This window comes from Exophiala bonariae (genome assembly GCF_035927105.1).
Source record: "Exophiala bonariae strain CCFEE 5792 chromosome Unknown scaffold_3, whole genome shotgun sequence".
Classification (NCBI taxonomy): domain Eukaryota; kingdom Fungi; phylum Ascomycota; class Eurotiomycetes; order Chaetothyriales; family Herpotrichiellaceae; genus Exophiala; species Exophiala bonariae.
This window is the reverse complement of record NW_027042478.1, coordinates 116,409-132,261: the sequence shown is the minus strand read 5'-3', so window position 1 is coordinate 132,261 and position 15,853 is coordinate 116,409. Positions and strand designations below refer to the sequence as shown.

Sequence of the window (15,853 nt, the reverse complement as noted above, 5' to 3'; positions counted from 1 at the left end):
CACCGGCAAAATCATCAATCAATAGCAGCAAATACTTTATTATGTGGCATAATTTTCATTCTCATTGCTGGTGCACCCGGGTCTATGAAAATGGCGAGAGCTGACGAGCCCTCCAACCGTCCCCGTTCTTTTTTCCGGTAGATATACAAGATTATCCAGAGAAGCCCTTGGACCCAGCGCCAACCGATACATCCATCATGCATCTGATCAGGTTATAGCGAAAACCCGCCCAGCAGGGACTCACTCGTAAACGCCCATTACCATGCAGTTCGCAATTCGCATTCCGCTCTCCGAATAAAAACATCAAGCTGGCCTGTGGGTTCCTCAATCAACCACCGGGTCATGCTAGAAAGAAAACCGCTCATCACGACCATGATGCTGCTTGGGGGAAAGCTCATCATCCTGGTGGTGGGTATCACTTTTTAGATAGGAGTCTCGTGTGCATCGCGCTGTTTTGAGCGCGGCCGGAAATCACTCCTAGGGCCGACCGTGGGAACAATCGTGCAAGGTTAGTTAGTACTGTGAAGGACAGAGCAGGTGGGGTCACAATTTGCTCGTTTGTTGTGCATTGTGCTCGTCGCGTAATGTTCGCTTGAAGTATGCTTTGGCCATCTCGTATGAAGACCTGGATGCGAGTCAGCTCGTTGAACTGGACTTTCCATGGAGGGGCGGGGAGATTCTGGGGGCTAGGAGAGGCCTGAAATTCCGAGAGAGGCCCGAAGGGCTTATAGGGGCGCAGTGCTACGACTTACCAGCAAATGGCGGTGCTTGGCATGGTTGTGATGATTCTGGGTCGCCAACCTCTCATGAAGCCACTCCATCCGAATTCTTTTTTGATGATAGATGCGGCATGAAACAACCCTCGCACGTTTCGAATTTCATCCTGTTGACTCAATCCTCTTGTCTGGAGCAGTGTTTTGATCACGTCCAGAGGCGTGGTGAGGCCGGCAGCAAACGCACCAGCCAAGCCACCAGCCACGCAATGTGTAATAGGGTCGTAATCTTTCCGAGGATTCATCACCTTGGACAAGGACTCGTAGGCCATGAATTGAGTAGCTGTAAACGGTACCGTCATGCATAATGTCGTCGGGTACGAAACATAGAAAGCTGCAAGTCCCTCAGCGCGAAATACTGATCTTGCACAGTCGCCCAGGGATCGATACGTAGAGCCATGCACCTGCATCCGCTGTTTAATGACTGCTTCGTTGTCAGTAGGTGCATTCCAGATCGTCGGCCAGAATGTGCTGTTCATACCGTCAAAAGGATTCATCAGAGCATCGCTTGCGATTGTTGCACATGCTCCGCTCGTTGCTATACAACATTAGTGTCGGATCTTTTGCTGTCCTTGCAGAGTCAAGGACACCATACCGGCCGCCAACGGGTGATGTTTGCCATCTTGTTTGTTTCCACCCGCAAACTCTTTCACAACCTCGTATGTTCCAAAGTACACGGCATGAGCAGGACCTGGTTTCGTGTCAGAGCTTGTGGCTTGGGTTTTATATCTCTTCCGGGGCAAAACGCACCTGCGCCGACTATCACGCTGGTCATGCCTCGCCACAGTGTTCGTATTCCTTCTAACCGATAGATTGTGGAGACCGCATGTGAAAGACCATTGTAGAGACCGCCCGCCGACGGGTTTATGATTTGCATCCGGGTCTAATTGTCCGATATCTCTTAGCTGAAATGCTTCTTAAATCGGCGGAAAATTTGGCGAATACCTACCTTCATTAAATCCACCGGGTACATCACCGTGTGTTCCTAGTCATACGGTCAGCTTCGGTTTCTTGCTCCATTGATTGTGGTTCCCATACAGCGATGCCTGCGAATGCGCCGGCCAACATGTTGTGTCCGAGCCCATAATTTGGTGGGAGAGCTTCGTAGCTACAACCAAACTTGATCAGCACTCCAACCACAGCAATTCAGCAGTGGACTCACTCGAAATCATCATCAGCAACGACATCAGGACTGCTTGATATTGTCATATTCTCCGCGGTCAGGGCCGCCGGGAACTTTGCTGACGTCGCCACGTTTGCAGATGGTAGATGGTGCTCGGAGTAGAAACAGCTGGGATGCTCCCAAAAGAGCACGATCAGGACGGGATGGAGGGGTCGGTTGGATGTCTAAGGATCAGTGGGAGAGTGACGGGTGCACATGAAGAAGAAGGATGCCAGAGAAGGATAGGGTGGCTGATACCGCAAGAGAGACGGCAATAATCGAGCAGAGTTGAAATGAATTTGTTAAACTTTTGGGCCTGGGATAGTCATTTGGCTAATGATTGACGGAATGGGGATGGGCCACCGCCTATGGGCGTTGCTTTTACGGCGCCTTTGGGCTTTTCTGCAATCAATGACGCTCCAGCCTTCCAGTCTGGTCCCCGTCTCCGCGGCAGTACTGCCACTGCTGTCACCCAGGGAGCTTTTAGCCTCTTGCAGGGCAGTAAACCCCGGCTGCCCGGCCTTGAGTTAACTAGCACCTCCGATCATCGCTCCCTCCCTCGCTGTTCACTACCGAAATCGTGCAAGTCGACTTTGTTCTAGGCAGCCCTCCGTTTTCCTTTACTTAGTCACGACCCCATCGTCTTACTCGTAGATTTTCGACATCTTCTTTCTATCTCCGGTCATCTTCGGCCTCGCACCTCGGTCTCGATGAGATAGATGCGAGAGTCATCTTCACACGTGGGGAGCTTCCATGGCATGCCGGAGTGGGAGCCATGACCGTGCTTCATTTTGAGCCTCGGGTTCTGTGGCTGCTCATCGTCGGGATCAACCTGCATCAACAACGGCTTTTGTATCCGAAAGCGCACGATTGCCATTCGGCAACATGAACACGGTGAGTTACTCTAGAATCAGCAGAGGCAATTCTCAATATTCTCACTTTGACTATATCCCGAAGTCTAGCGCTTGACTTAAAACACAAACGAGGCTGTTACGTCCTTCACGACGCTGTGTCTGCTGTGTCTTGCTACTGCCAAGGAAGCGATTCTCTCAGTGTATACTCTACAATGCACCCCTTAACTAGAGCCAGCCTTATACCCATCAAATGCAAACGCCGCGCTCCCATCATACATCGTGGCAAAAGTGAATGTCGTTTCTGTGTGCATACCGATTGTGCTAGTTCCCAGCCATTATAAATCAACGTTGAATTTCCACTGGTCTATTGAGACTGACAGTTAGCATGATTTCAACCTTTGGCGGATCAACCCTGTATCAAAACTCACCCTTCTTGAGGTTTTCTGCAGTATCGCTTAGCAGAATCTCTCTTCTTCGATTGCAGTAGGTCGTCTTGTCAAGAATCTCCACTTTGAGGCCTCCCAGCTCGTTCACAGGCTTTTCAAACATCTGGCTGAGGTTCTCCACTGCCATCTCAAGATCCTTTTGGTTGTCCTCGAATATCTCGGTCATGTTGTTCCGCGCAAGATAAAAGGCGAATGCATATGTCCACTTGAGGGTTTGTCGGCAAGCCTGCAGTGCTTTTGACGCCGTGTCAAGAAATTGAACTTCGATCCACGACATATTCGACTGCGACTGCAGGCTCGTCATCTTCTTTTCAGTCTTCAGCCAAAGGTCCTTATCCAACTTGGCCGATTGTTCATGATTGGCATATCGATTGTAGTAGTGGAGGTAGCGCTCCAATGAATGTCTAGAGCGAGCTTGAGCGTCTCGAGCATCGCTCCCAGACTTCTCTTCGAATCGATTGCAGTTGTACCAGCTAGTTCCATGTTCGACCCATGGTCCCATACACATCCAGCAAAATTCGTGTTTGCACTTTCGACAAGTCATGTGATTGCAGCCTCCGTTCTTCTCAATCGTTGAATTACATTTGGGACACTCCTTGGTATTGGCTGATATCCAATTTGAGGTCTCACTGTCGTCCTCACACTTCTTCATCCACTTCTTCACCAGCGCACATGGCGCTGGTCGATGGTCTGACAAGGTACAGCCAAAGCAAAAGCTGTGGTCGTTCGAGCATCGGACTGTGGGCACAATGCGACTGAGATCTCGTTTCTTCACAGCGCAATCCACAGCGTATTCACACTCCGGTGCCGGGCACCACTTCAAATTGTCCTTATCGTCTACGTATGTTCGGTTGAGCAGAACTTCGTATCGATCTTGGACGGCTTGCTCTACCAGTAGTCTGAGTGACTTGGAGTCGACAATCCGGTGACAACCATCAAAAGCACATTCGATCCTTGCTGCCTCTCCCTCCTTAACTTTCTGGGTGAGGTAATGGGTGTAGCAGTCCACACAGTATCGATGACCACATTTCATTGCGAATGTTTGTAATGAAGGATCATCTTCATAGCAAATGTCGCAGGTGAAGCCCATCACAGTTTGCAACTTGGGGGTGTTACCAAAGATCGACCCTAGTCCTGCAGACTCAAGAACTTTATCTTGGTTATCCATATAAGATTCAATGAGCCTCTCCTTGTTCCAACGCATGAATCGTAGTAGGATCGCCGCCTGTTCGGCCGGTAATTCAATGATCGACGATACTTCTTCGAACTGACGAGTTTGCTGGATTTGTATATCTTTGGGACTTAGGACTTTGTAATCGACTTCGTATGGCTTTTGAGGGTGTGTGAGGATGTCCTTCTCGTAGCCAAAACTTCCGTCTTGGTCTTGGTCAAAGTCTACCACCATTAGTCAGTGAACGTCAAGTACGAGCAAATGATGGACCCACCTCCTCCTAGGCTTCCTACATCACTATCCTGGGTTCCTTCATCAAAATCCAGCTCATCTCCACTGGGGGGGTCTGACATGAAGTCATCTTCGGAATCCATGGCTTGCAAGGCCGGCGAACCGTGTTCAGTTATTGGAGTGGTAGGACCCTGCTGCAGTTGAGGGATGGAAGTCTTTCGAGACTTGGAAGAGTATGGAATCGACGCGTCTGTGACGCACTCTTCAGCCTTTCGTTTCTTGAGTTGAGGTGGCGTGGTGGCTTTGAGACGAGCAGCTGTGTCTCCGGACGAGACGACAGACTGCTAGTGGGGGATGATGGGGGGACTCTTGATCGACTTTGAAACGATTCGTTGTATGCGGCAATGAGTTGAATGGGAGATCAAGCAATGAATGAGTGACTGGAGGAATGTTGAAAGAAGATACAGACAATGTGCCTGAATTTGCAAAGAGCTGGGTACGAAGTTTAAAGAACCACGAGACGGGCAAGTTGCAGGTGGTGATGATGGCGTTGGAGGGTTGACTGACGGAGGGTTCGAACGGTGATAGGAAGTTGGCATCTGCGGAACTCGCCATACTTGCCGCAATAGAGCCGGTGGCGGCTGCCTCGCAGGTTGCAGGGCATCGGATTCGGACATGGCCAAAATGACGCTCGGAGGTGAATGGAACACGAGAAGATCAACGACTAAAAACGATGGTTTAATGATGATGCAGTGGCGGTAAAGTGATGATTGATAAGACACTGGAGATGGTCCAGAATTTTATCAGTACAGCCTCGTGCGACGGCCCTGGAAGCACGATAATCTACGTGTTACTATGATGAAACCTTCCCAGGGAGTCTCATTCGTCTTCGTCGTCGTCATCATCATCATCATCCTCGTCCTCTTCACTCTCACTTTCGCTCTCTGCATTCTCAAGCCATTCAATAAATTGAGCGCTTTGCTGTCTGACTGCATTCATGTCTGCATCACTGCTAGACCTCTCATCCGCCCACCAAGACACAAATGCATCCTCCGAAAAGACTTCAAGGTCATAAAGATCTTTGACGACAAAGAGCAGTGTCTTTCCACCTTCCTTGCGTCGTGTAAGATCTTTCTGAGCATCTAACAGGAATGACACTTGTTCGTGGACAGCTTGAGTGGCTCCTGTCCGTCGTATCAAGGTGTTGTATGCCTGGAGAGTTTTCCTTGTGGCTTCTGCGGGTGACAGATTTTCTTCTATGCATCCATGAATATGCTTCATCAGTGCAACAGCGACTGCATGGCGGACCTGGGTTTCATCTGCCCCACCACTAAAGCGCAGTCCCATGAGTTCACTCAACATGTCGTCAGCCTTCTGCCCTTCTTTCATTCTTTGGAAGAGAATGGCGACCGTGTCGTGTTGGAAACGGTCCCCTTGATCATCATCCGACATAGATGTAGCAAAGCTGTGACTTCTTGAGCCTTCGAAGGATGATGCTTCATCCTCGGACAAATCAGACCCCTGGCTAGATATTGATTCGGCATAATCGAGTTTGTCGAAGACCAGCCGGGATGCACTTGACCCGAAATAATCGTCTTCTTCTTCCAAGTACGCATGGCCATCACCGCCCAAGCCGCCCACAAGCCCATCATTTCGTGCTCCTCCGTCTGATACACCTTGACCCTTGCATACTCTTGATCCTGCGGGAACTGTAGTGCCAGGCGCTATCCTTACGCCGAAAGAGATGAGGACGCCCTCCTCAATGATGCAGTCGTCTCCAATAAAAACCTCGTTACCCACAATTGCACGGGTAATCTTGACATTATTGCCAATTGCAACATCATCCCAGACATAAGTAGAATTCAATTGAGTGTCCTTCCCAATGTGGCAGCGTTGACCCACGACACTACTCGTCAAGGAGCACCCTCGGCCGAGACTGGTATTACCACCAATGATGGACCCACCGTCAATCTTTGCCGGTCGGTGGACAATAATTGCGCGGTCTTTGATATAGCCAGATTGTGACCGATCGTACTTAGTCTCACCAAAAACATTGTTCTCGACTGCGATGGAGCTGACAATATCTTGCTGGAAGTGTTGGGAGACAGTATTATACGACCAAAAATCTGCAACCCGGGAAGCGTAATGGTCCTTGACGATGAAGGTATGAATGGTCTTTCCGTTGAGTTCCCAGTCCTTCAAGACACCAAAAAGGAAGTCCTTGCGGGGTGATTGATTGTCGAAATTGTCCGACCACAGGCTGAGCACATCGGGGGTGCATATATCGATGCGGCAGTCAATAAGGTCCTGCCTGATTTCAATCTCTGGCGTTTTCAGAATCTCTGGGTCAATCTGAGCCGTAAATTGTTCACCAGGCAGTGATTCTTCGTAGTGCAAACATCTGTTTTTTGAAGGGTCCAGTACGAAGGTAGAGACCACTCCTTCGCCGTGCTCGTGCACGCCAGGTTCTGATTCACGAAGCACCATCGTCATGATGGCATTCTTGTCTTTCTCTCGGCGACTTTTGTGCTGTGACAGAGCCTTCTCAAGAGGAAAATTGGAGACAATATCACCCCCGACGACCAGGAAATCCCCTGACATCAAGTGCTTCTGGTCTAGATCACGCATGACATCGCCGACACAAGTTGCTATACACCTGAGAAAGAGCAGCTCTGTAAAAGGTGATGTTGATGCCCGCCATCGTGATGCGTTGATGTAGGCTTCCAGTTGGTCGATATGGGGCCCAGCGTAGATGTAGACAATTTCAACGCCAGCACTAGCCAGGTATTCGAGTGTGTATTCGATCAAAGGGGTGTTGGCCAAGGGCAATAAACATCGAGGTTTCTCCAGAGTAAAAGGCCGGAATCTTGTCTCGAAACTGTCGGCGACAACAACTGCTGAAAGGGGGTCTTCTTTGGCTTCTTCTGCTGCCCGACCCTTCCCACCAGAAGACTTCTGATTTTTCGGTGGCATTTTGGGCTAAACCTGAATATTACGTGTCTGAGATTTCTTGCAATTGTAATAATTGAATCGAATCTCTTTGCATGGTCAATATCACTTAGTAGCAGTAATTTTGAGTTGTTTGGGACAGGCTTCAGATCTGAACGGAATAGGGAATAAAGCAAGAGCAAGGCTGGCACTCTGCAAGAAAACGACTTGATTGCCTCCGTATGGGTTGAGTGACTCAGAAATGTGGTTAGAGTGCCAGTGCCTCCGGAGAAATCGTCAGGCCCTGTAATCACGTGACTGTTGATAAGATAAGATCTCGTAGTGCCAAGTCTTCCAGCACACTAACATTTCTTTACGCCATCCTCCTCTTTCTGCTTCTCCCTCTTACCAAGCCGCTTCTGTATAGAAGATTGAGGAAGACACATTTTGTCGAGGTAAGTCTACCCTTTGCACTCGTACTCACACATCTCGGGCAGTTGCCACATACATGCTTGCAACATTTCCCTCCTCAAGAGCAAGGAACTGACTGCCTTTACTCTAGATCTTCATCATGCAGATCTTCGTCAAAACCCTCACGGGTAAGACTATCACCCTCGAGGTGGAGTCGTCCGATACTATCGACAATGTCAAATCCAAGATTCAAGGTGAATAAGATGCGCACCCCTCTTGTTCATGGCAGCATAGTCTGACGATTTTTCCTTAGACAAGGAAGGAATTCCACCCGACCAGCAGCGATTGATTTTCGCCGGCAAGCAACTCGAGGATGGCCGAACACTCTCCGACTACAACATCCAGAAGGAGTCCACTCTTCACTTGGTCCTCCGCCTACGTGGTGGTGCCAAGAAGCGCAAGAAGAAGGTGTACACCACCCCCAAGAAGATCAAGCACAAGCGCAAGAAGACCAAGTTGGCTGTTCTCAAGTACTACAAGGTCGATGGTGATGGCAAGATCGAGCGTCTGCGCCGCGAATGTCCTACCAAGGAGTGCGGTGCCGGCGTCTTCATGGCCGCGATGCATAACCGACAATACTGCGGTCGCTGCCATTTGACCTATGTCTTCGATGATTCCAAATAAGCTTGCGGCGCCAACGATGACTCCCTCCTGACCACCACATTGAACGATGCAAGTATTGTTTATTGAGGGTTCATCTAGGCACTCAAATATTTCTTGATGATATTCTGAACAAGAAAAAGGATGCCACGGGTTTCGATCACGGGCAAGTTGTATCCGACACAAGGTCTCGAATACCACTCAGATAGTTTCAATATCAGCCAGCGAATTGTGGAACCATACAATCTTCTTTCATCTGTAGAGTAAATGATCGATGTAGGTCTAAAGAGATAGTATCAGAGTCAAGTCTTCAGCCCTGACAACAACATCACCATACGCGACCGAATTTTATCATTGCAGACACAGACTGAACAGATTGAAGGTGAAGGGGTGCTTGTGAAGCCAATCCCCCCTCTGTGGTTCGAGGTTCTTTATCGATTAAAGAGCCGAGGATTTCCCATTTGTTTACCTGAACCACGCCCCGCCAGAAACTCTCAGGTCTTGAAGGAAATCTGCAACAAACGACTCTACTCCTGTCACTCTACATCCAAAACCTCTCAGAGGAGAAGCGAATAATCATGGAAGTCGAAATTGATCAACAAGCTAATCCAGTCGCCAACTCTCATCATCGCAAGATCGAACTACAATCACCACTCGACCTTGCATACCTCCAAGCCAATCTCTCCAAATCCGCGCGCCAGAAACTTGACCTTCATTTCCCACCGTCCGCCTACATTGACAGTCAAGTTGCATCTGCACCGCCCGCCACGGTCATCTCTCTCGATGGCATCAAAGGTGCCGACCTTGTTAACGCGCAAGACACCTCAACCGCGGCTACTGGCCCCGGCGATGAAGCGGACAAAGACCCTTTGCGCGCGCGCGTGAGAGAACTCGTCGACGCGTTTATGGCTCGCACCTGGGAGGGCGCCGCGAAGAATATCACTGTGAACGGATTGGACGTGACGTTACCACAGCCTGCGACAAGTCAGTTGAATCAGGCGGACTCGGAGCCCAAAGCACCCGAGGAGGAGAAAGAAGGCGTGGATTTTGTCTACGAAGCCTACGACAGTCATCTACAATTCAAACTTGCCGGTCTCTACGGGGAGCTCGAGGGTTTGACCGCACAGGTCAGCCGACTAAGGAGGACGACGCCGAAACAGGGTGCCGGCGCGTTTCAGGAAGCGTTGGCTGCGGATATCGCGAGTGACGACGCAGCGTTCGAAGCACAGATGTCTGCGATCCGTGAGAGGGCAGCAACGGCTGATCAGAACCCACTGGGACTGAGGGCGCAGAGAGATGGTTGGGACGACGATGTCAAGGTGATGTATGAACGAGGCACGAATGGACTGGCTGGTCTTGCCGGGCTAGGAACAGCCAGTACCAATGATACTTCGGCCGGGACTTCGATTGCAAATGGTGCCAGTCTCACCGAGACCGTGGGCAAAGTCCAACGTGCCAGGAATGTGGCCATGGAATTCGAATGAATGGGCCGCTAAGGTTACAGAGCCAAAAAAACAAAACACCAAGACTGCCGCCTGTTCAAAATGTCTCATGCAATTGCCAGCAGACCGATGAGCATTGATAGCTGTACACGCCTACCACCGCGAGAACCTTCTCATGTTTCAGGCACTGGACTTGGTGCGATCAACCTCCACGAGATCAACAGTCGACGTACCCGGGCATGGGCTACAGTAACTTAATTGTTCTCAAGCATAATTACCGAAAAGCCTACTGCGGAATAAATCTTCGTCGCACAGCTCCAGAAAAAGTCCACATGAAACGATGAGCGTCGTTGGCCAACACCTTACCCTTGTCGCTTCCAGGAAGCAAGTGGGAATTCAGATGTCGGTGATCTGATGCGAGTGTGGCTGTATTTATTCAGTATCGATAACTTACGAGGCATTGCACGGTTCCATATGGGGTGCCGAGAAGAAGACAAGCCTGCAAAATCACTGGCGGTGTCGACTCCGTCGTGCAAGCTCTAGACCAGTGTCAAACTGGGGGAGTGGGGATGTCGGGCCAGTCGACAGAGAGATACACGTTGCGCTCCAACGCAACTCAGTAAGCACCTCAAACAAGCAAGGGAAGATATGGAGCGGAAGGGTCACACTGGGGTCGCGTGTCACTATGATTCTTTTACGAGGGTTGTTGTGGGAGAGTATTGGATGTATGTAGTAACAAAGGAAGAAAGCAACAAAAAGATCTTGTGTATGCTTGCATTCGAGACATACCCAAATTGGGCGCAGCATCCATATGAAAAGGACGCAGATGTGGTAGCCCACGCACTGTAGTCCACGCACTGGAACTCAAGTATCAATTGGAAATACAACTGGAGTCATTATGGAGCACCAAATGTATCCATCTAGCTCAACATATTCTCCGTTGCAAATACAAATAATCGACCTCTAGGTAGAGATTTAATAGCCTCTGATAATGTGTCGGTCGATAACTCATCAGAAACTTTCGAGGCTTGAGTCTAATCTTGTTGCTTCTTTACTCAACAAAAGCCGCCAAGCGTTCTCGCATCTGGCCATTTTCCTTGTCCTGAGTGCTTTTTCTCACTGATTCTGTAGTGGGATCTTTGGTCCGTCGGTTGGCGCATTCTCTACCACTGTGGGAGCTGAGGCCGGAGCCGCATCTTCCTTCTGTTCCAAAGGATCCTGTGCGCCGTCGGTAGGGGCAGGTTGAACCACGTTTCCGCTTGTCTGACCCGGAGTTGAATCTTGCTGTTGCCATTTCGGAGGCTTAGCCCACTGAGGGTCATGCCATGGCCCATCATCACTGTATTCACACCCGCCCTCGCACTCACATGTGCCACCAAACTGCTTTGGAAGGTTCTCAGCGGGGATCTGGTTGAGGAGTTCAGTCTGGTAGCCCGATCCGAGAACATGAATTTTGGCGACAGTGACAGGGTCAAGGAAACCTTTGACGAAGCTGAAAGCACTGCTGAAGCCCCATGGAGCATTGATGATATACAACTTGCCCAGTCGCTCAGGGTAGTAGTCTTGTGAGATGGCGCTGACCGACTTGAGATAGCCATAAACAGAAGATATCTTTCCCACGCCCACACCTTTCATGTCCATGATTGTACACGAAGTTTCAAGTAACTTTCCTGATTTGCGAGAACAGGCGGGCAGTCGTGGATCGGCCATTTTTTCGTATTCGACCACCAAGTTCTGGACCATGCGATCTGATGTGGTGATTTTGTACATGGCGTTCAAATCAATTTTTCCGTACGATTCGATGTAGACTGGTCGGCCATCCTAAGATGTACATATCAGTAGGATTGCAAGGACAAATATATGGTCCAAATTGGATACGCACCTTGTCAGTCTTGTGGTAGTACTGGGGATAATATTGAAACACTTGAGGTTTCTCTTTGTATTCAAAGTTGCGCACGAGGTCCTCGACACCAAATTCCTTGCGCCATTTCTCATTATTAAGGAACCTGCATGTTGTGTCAGTGCCTAACAGGACTAAAGAGGGCAGGCACACTCACATTTGTTTACTTAGCTCAACATTGAACTTCCGTGCTCTTAGAAACCGCAACAGAGTCAGGGTGTCCAAGTTAGTGCAACCGGCCTGTTCTAACATGGCACGCAGCTGGAAGACCTGAGCATCCTGCTCTTTGGTTGTGTGGCCAGGATGACCGGGCTGATTCCCGGGAGCGACGGTAGGAAACTCGTAGTGATCGTATTTGGGATCCAGCTCGATCTGAGTGACCTCTCGAGTTGATTCTTTCGAGTGCCTCGACATGGTAGACGAACGTTGGTGGGGTGGTGAGCAAGGAAGGGGGTGGCGGAGGACACAGCACGGTGAAGCAGCGAAGAGTGATTGCAGATAACGAGGAGAGTGCCGCGATCGTTGTCAAAAATAGTGTTAGAGAGTAGGATGGGAGAAAAGCAAGGAAGTCTAGAAGTAGAGACAGTAGCAAAGGGAATGAGTATGGATAGTGGTAATTATTGAGATTATTTGGAGTCAGGACAGTTGTAGTTGAATAATAGTATGGACTTTCGAGTCTAGGGCCGCTCGCACTGGCACGGGCAGGAGGGAGGGTCTCAGATTGGGAGCCCTTGTAGGAGCATTTTGCCGGCCCCGCGACTGTCCCCCATCAATTACGAAGTCCTACTCCTCTCAAGCACCTTCAGGCTGCTAAAGGTTGCCCAGTACCTATTAACTTTGCCAATGACGCACTGATCATTATTATTCAAGTTGTGACGTTAGAAGCAAGGAGCCCATGGGAACCCTGCCAAATTTTGGATGGTTCGTCAGGTCGGAGGTTCGGCGGTTGTGTTTTTCCAGGGACTCTTGGCATATATATATAATCACGTGATACACGATGAAGCGACTAGCACGTGCGAGTTCAAGTTTCCGTAGTAGCGGTTGCCTTTGACGACGGGCCTTTGTTGACGCGGCAGGGATGCGATGCCTCCACGCAGCACCAGTCCACACTTTGGTGACGTCCATCAATTCAATTACTTGATAGCTTCTACATACACCACTCCAACATCCACTCCATCTCAATCCTCCTGTCCATACCAATCCCACTCCTCTACAACACTACTCAGACCTAGACCAAAAGACACAAGAAACTACATCCACATCAATCGAGAAGCCTCTCGGGAGTCAGTCCTGAACATCAATACTTCCTGCCCTGAGAGGGCCCCTTCTCATTTCTAAATAGTCGACAGCACACTCTGCTGCGACTGGTGAAGCTGAAATAACCAGACCGCTGCCCGGTCCGCAGCCATAGCGCTGCGTGAGGTTCGTTCTCTCCCAACCTTGAAGAATATGGCGACCGTGAAAACTAACCCCATATGCTTCGCAGTCTCGAACAAGAAGGTCAACTTTCAACCAATCGACAACTTTATATCCTTCGACAAGAACCATTTTCGAACTCATCTCGCCCAAGATGATGTCCAACCCACCCTCGTCTCTTCAACAACGACAAAGGATGCATCGGAGGCAGAATTCGACGCCCGTTGCATCTTTTGAAGCCATGAGGGTGAACACTAGCTTGCCACAACAACGACAGAACTTCCACCGACGAGGCCAATCGTTTGATCAACAACGAAGCCCCATCCGGAAGCACCACCATGGCAGCACAGTAAGTATAACTGACATAGGACAATTCCACGGACAACAAATTTTGCGAGAAGCGCAGCAGCAAAGAATACCACGACCGGGCCAGCAACACCAACAGCAACACCCACAACATCAACAATTCCAACAAAACCAAATGAACATGAGCATTGATATGCCCATCTCGCCGGCGTGCGGCATGTTCCAAATGCCAAATTCTCTACCTGGAACCCCGTACGAAAACATGACAATGAACGAGATCATGCACCAGAATTCCCAGAGCTTAGATTTCTCACAGACTCAACCCTATTACTCCGACATGAACATGCCAGTCTCCAACATTCAAAATATGGGAATTATGGACGAGAATAATGCCCAGTATTTCCAAGACAATCATGTACTGCAAATACATCCCACCACTGGCATTTCCTTCGATAATCGGAGGATGTCGCAACCAGATCTGCGGGTTCAGACACAGTTGCGACCCCATACACCTTCCAATCAAATTCAGACTGGTGAGTTCGACTCTGCACAATCCTTGTCCTGTCATGGCTCTTGTACTCACTCTGTCTCAGCACAATTTCCTCTCACCCCTCCAGTCAGCCATCACAATTCGCATGTCCAGTATTCCAGATCCTTGCAAGCCTCTCCCGCTTTGCAATCACCCTACCCCATTCCGATGGCCAGAGGTAGATCTCTGCAAGGCATCATCGAACACGACGAATCACGACAAGACTTCTTGGCCACTCCTGCTGGTACCTCTTTTGAGCTGGCCGAGATGCCCGTCCCTGAACCTCGTGGGCGACGACAGACCCCTCCCCCGCATAGACAACTGGAACCAGCCAAGGTAAAGACTGAGCAGGCCGTGTTTAATGAAGCTCTGGACTTCTCCAATGACGATAGCCCAGCTAATTTACCGAATCTGGACATCAACTCTGTTCCTGTCTTGACCTCGGATCAAATCAAGTCTGGAAGTAGTTCTCCCACGAGGCTTGCCTTGTCACCACGCCGCATGTCAATCTCAGACCTCAATCTCGAACCGGGCATTGAGGCCTCAATCGAGGAAACCAACGTTACGCTGGACGACATTGCCCAGTATATTGAAGGACCAGATGGCGCAGATAACAAATGGATCTGCAAATTCGAAGGTTGCAACAAGAAGTTTGGCCGAAAGGAGAACATCAAGTCACATGTTCAGACTCATCTTGGTGACCGTCAATTCCGTTGCGATCATTGTAAGAAGTGCTTCGTTCGAGGTCACGATCTAAAACGCCATGCAAAAATCCATACCGGCACAAAACCATACCCTTGTTTGTGTGGTAACTCTTTCGCTCGTCACGATGCCTTGACAAGACATCGGCAAAGAGGAATGTGCATTGGAGCTTTCGATGGTGTTGTCAAGAAAGTTATCAAACGAGGAAGACCGAAGAAGCATAGACCAGAAATGGATGAACGTCTCGACAAGGCTGACCGCACTCGCCAAAAGATCGCAGACTTCCAGGACAATTATACTTCGTCCGCTTCAAGTTGTTCAATCTCCAGCTGGGGCTCACCTCCAACAGAAAATTTCGAGAGCTTAAGCATCAGAGGATCTTCACCATATGAAAGCATGCCATTGTTTGCCGTTGCCCCCAATGATGGGACTCTCGATCCCATGATGAGCTTCCCTCCCGACAATTTCTCATTTACGCCACCTGCAAGTCCCGGCTTCTCAACAGGAAACAAACCAAGCCCGAATTATCGCGAGCTGACCCCTGCAGAGCTCGGGGATTTGACAAGCTTCCAAACCAGTACTTCGTCACAGATGCTTCCAGAGCTACCTGCCATGGATCAAGGTCTACCCATGATGACTATGGTCGGCGGTTTGTCTCTGCCAACTTCTGGACAAAGCCTACCAAGCCTCTCACATTCGAGCTCATCACCTGCCGCCGACGTGGTAGTCTTTGATTTCTCCGACCAATTCCAAAGTGGTCTTCCTTCTTCAGCAAACACTTCGCAGCTGCCCATGAAGCTTGAGGAAAGAAATGAATTCGATACATTCCTCGACTATGGATCCTTAGACATGGGCCTCGATGCTTCATCCCAAGATTTCTTCGCCAATCTCTCATGATGAAATAGAAAGAAATGACAAGAAT

The 15,853-nt window shown here is 49.6% G+C and overlaps 6 protein-coding genes across 6 annotated transcripts; 2 read left to right on the top strand and 4 right to left on the bottom strand.

The window, feature by feature from the left end:
• Positions 1 to 543: 543 nt before the first annotated feature.
• On the bottom strand, positions 544 to 1,841 carry LTR84_007566 (uncharacterized protein; the record flags this gene model as incomplete). Its single annotated transcript, XM_064851119.1, has 5 exons — positions 544 to 625; positions 753 to 1,311; positions 1,369 to 1,464; positions 1,524 to 1,532; positions 1,769 to 1,841. 5 exons carry the CDS (start codon positions 1,839 to 1,841, stop codon positions 544 to 546), a joined length of 819 nt encoding a protein of 272 aa, XP_064710122.1.
• A 1,365-nt stretch (positions 1,842 to 3,206) lies between these two features.
• Positions 3,207 to 4,780, bottom strand: LTR84_007565 (uncharacterized protein; the record flags this gene model as incomplete). Its single annotated transcript, XM_064851118.1, has 2 exons — positions 3,207 to 4,630; positions 4,681 to 4,780. The coding sequence occupies 2 exons, from the start codon at positions 4,778 to 4,780 to the stop codon at positions 3,207 to 3,209; spliced, it is 1,524 nt and encodes a 507-aa protein (XP_064710121.1).
• Positions 4,781 to 5,516: 736 nt separating this feature from the next.
• Positions 5,517 to 7,610, bottom strand: LTR84_007564 (uncharacterized protein; the record flags this gene model as incomplete). Its single annotated transcript, XM_064851117.1, has 1 exon — positions 5,517 to 7,610. One exon carries the CDS (start codon positions 7,608 to 7,610, stop codon positions 5,517 to 5,519), a length of 2,094 nt encoding a protein of 697 aa, XP_064710120.1.
• A 1,604-nt stretch (positions 7,611 to 9,214) lies between these two features.
• On the top strand, positions 9,215 to 10,120 carry LTR84_007563 (uncharacterized protein; the record flags this gene model as incomplete). The annotated part of the gene is made up of 1 exon (XM_064851116.1): positions 9,215 to 10,120. The coding sequence occupies one exon, from the start codon at positions 9,215 to 9,217 to the stop codon at positions 10,118 to 10,120; it is 906 nt and encodes a 301-aa protein (XP_064710119.1).
• Positions 10,121 to 11,194: 1,074 nt separating this feature from the next.
• On the bottom strand, positions 11,195 to 12,392 carry SEC14 (cytosolic factor, phosphatidylinositol/phosphatidylcholine transfer protein; the record flags this gene model as incomplete). Its single annotated transcript, XM_064851115.1, has 3 exons — positions 11,195 to 11,899; positions 11,961 to 12,084; positions 12,136 to 12,392. The coding sequence occupies 3 exons, from the start codon at positions 12,390 to 12,392 to the stop codon at positions 11,195 to 11,197; spliced, it is 1,086 nt and encodes a 361-aa protein (XP_064710118.1).
• A 1,243-nt stretch (positions 12,393 to 13,635) lies between these two features.
• Positions 13,636 to 15,828, top strand: LTR84_007561 (uncharacterized protein; the record flags this gene model as incomplete). The annotated part of the gene is made up of 2 exons (XM_064851114.1): positions 13,636 to 14,233; positions 14,294 to 15,828. 2 exons carry the CDS (start codon positions 13,636 to 13,638, stop codon positions 15,826 to 15,828), a joined length of 2,133 nt encoding a protein of 710 aa, XP_064710117.1.
• Positions 15,829 to 15,853: the final 25 nt, after the last annotated feature.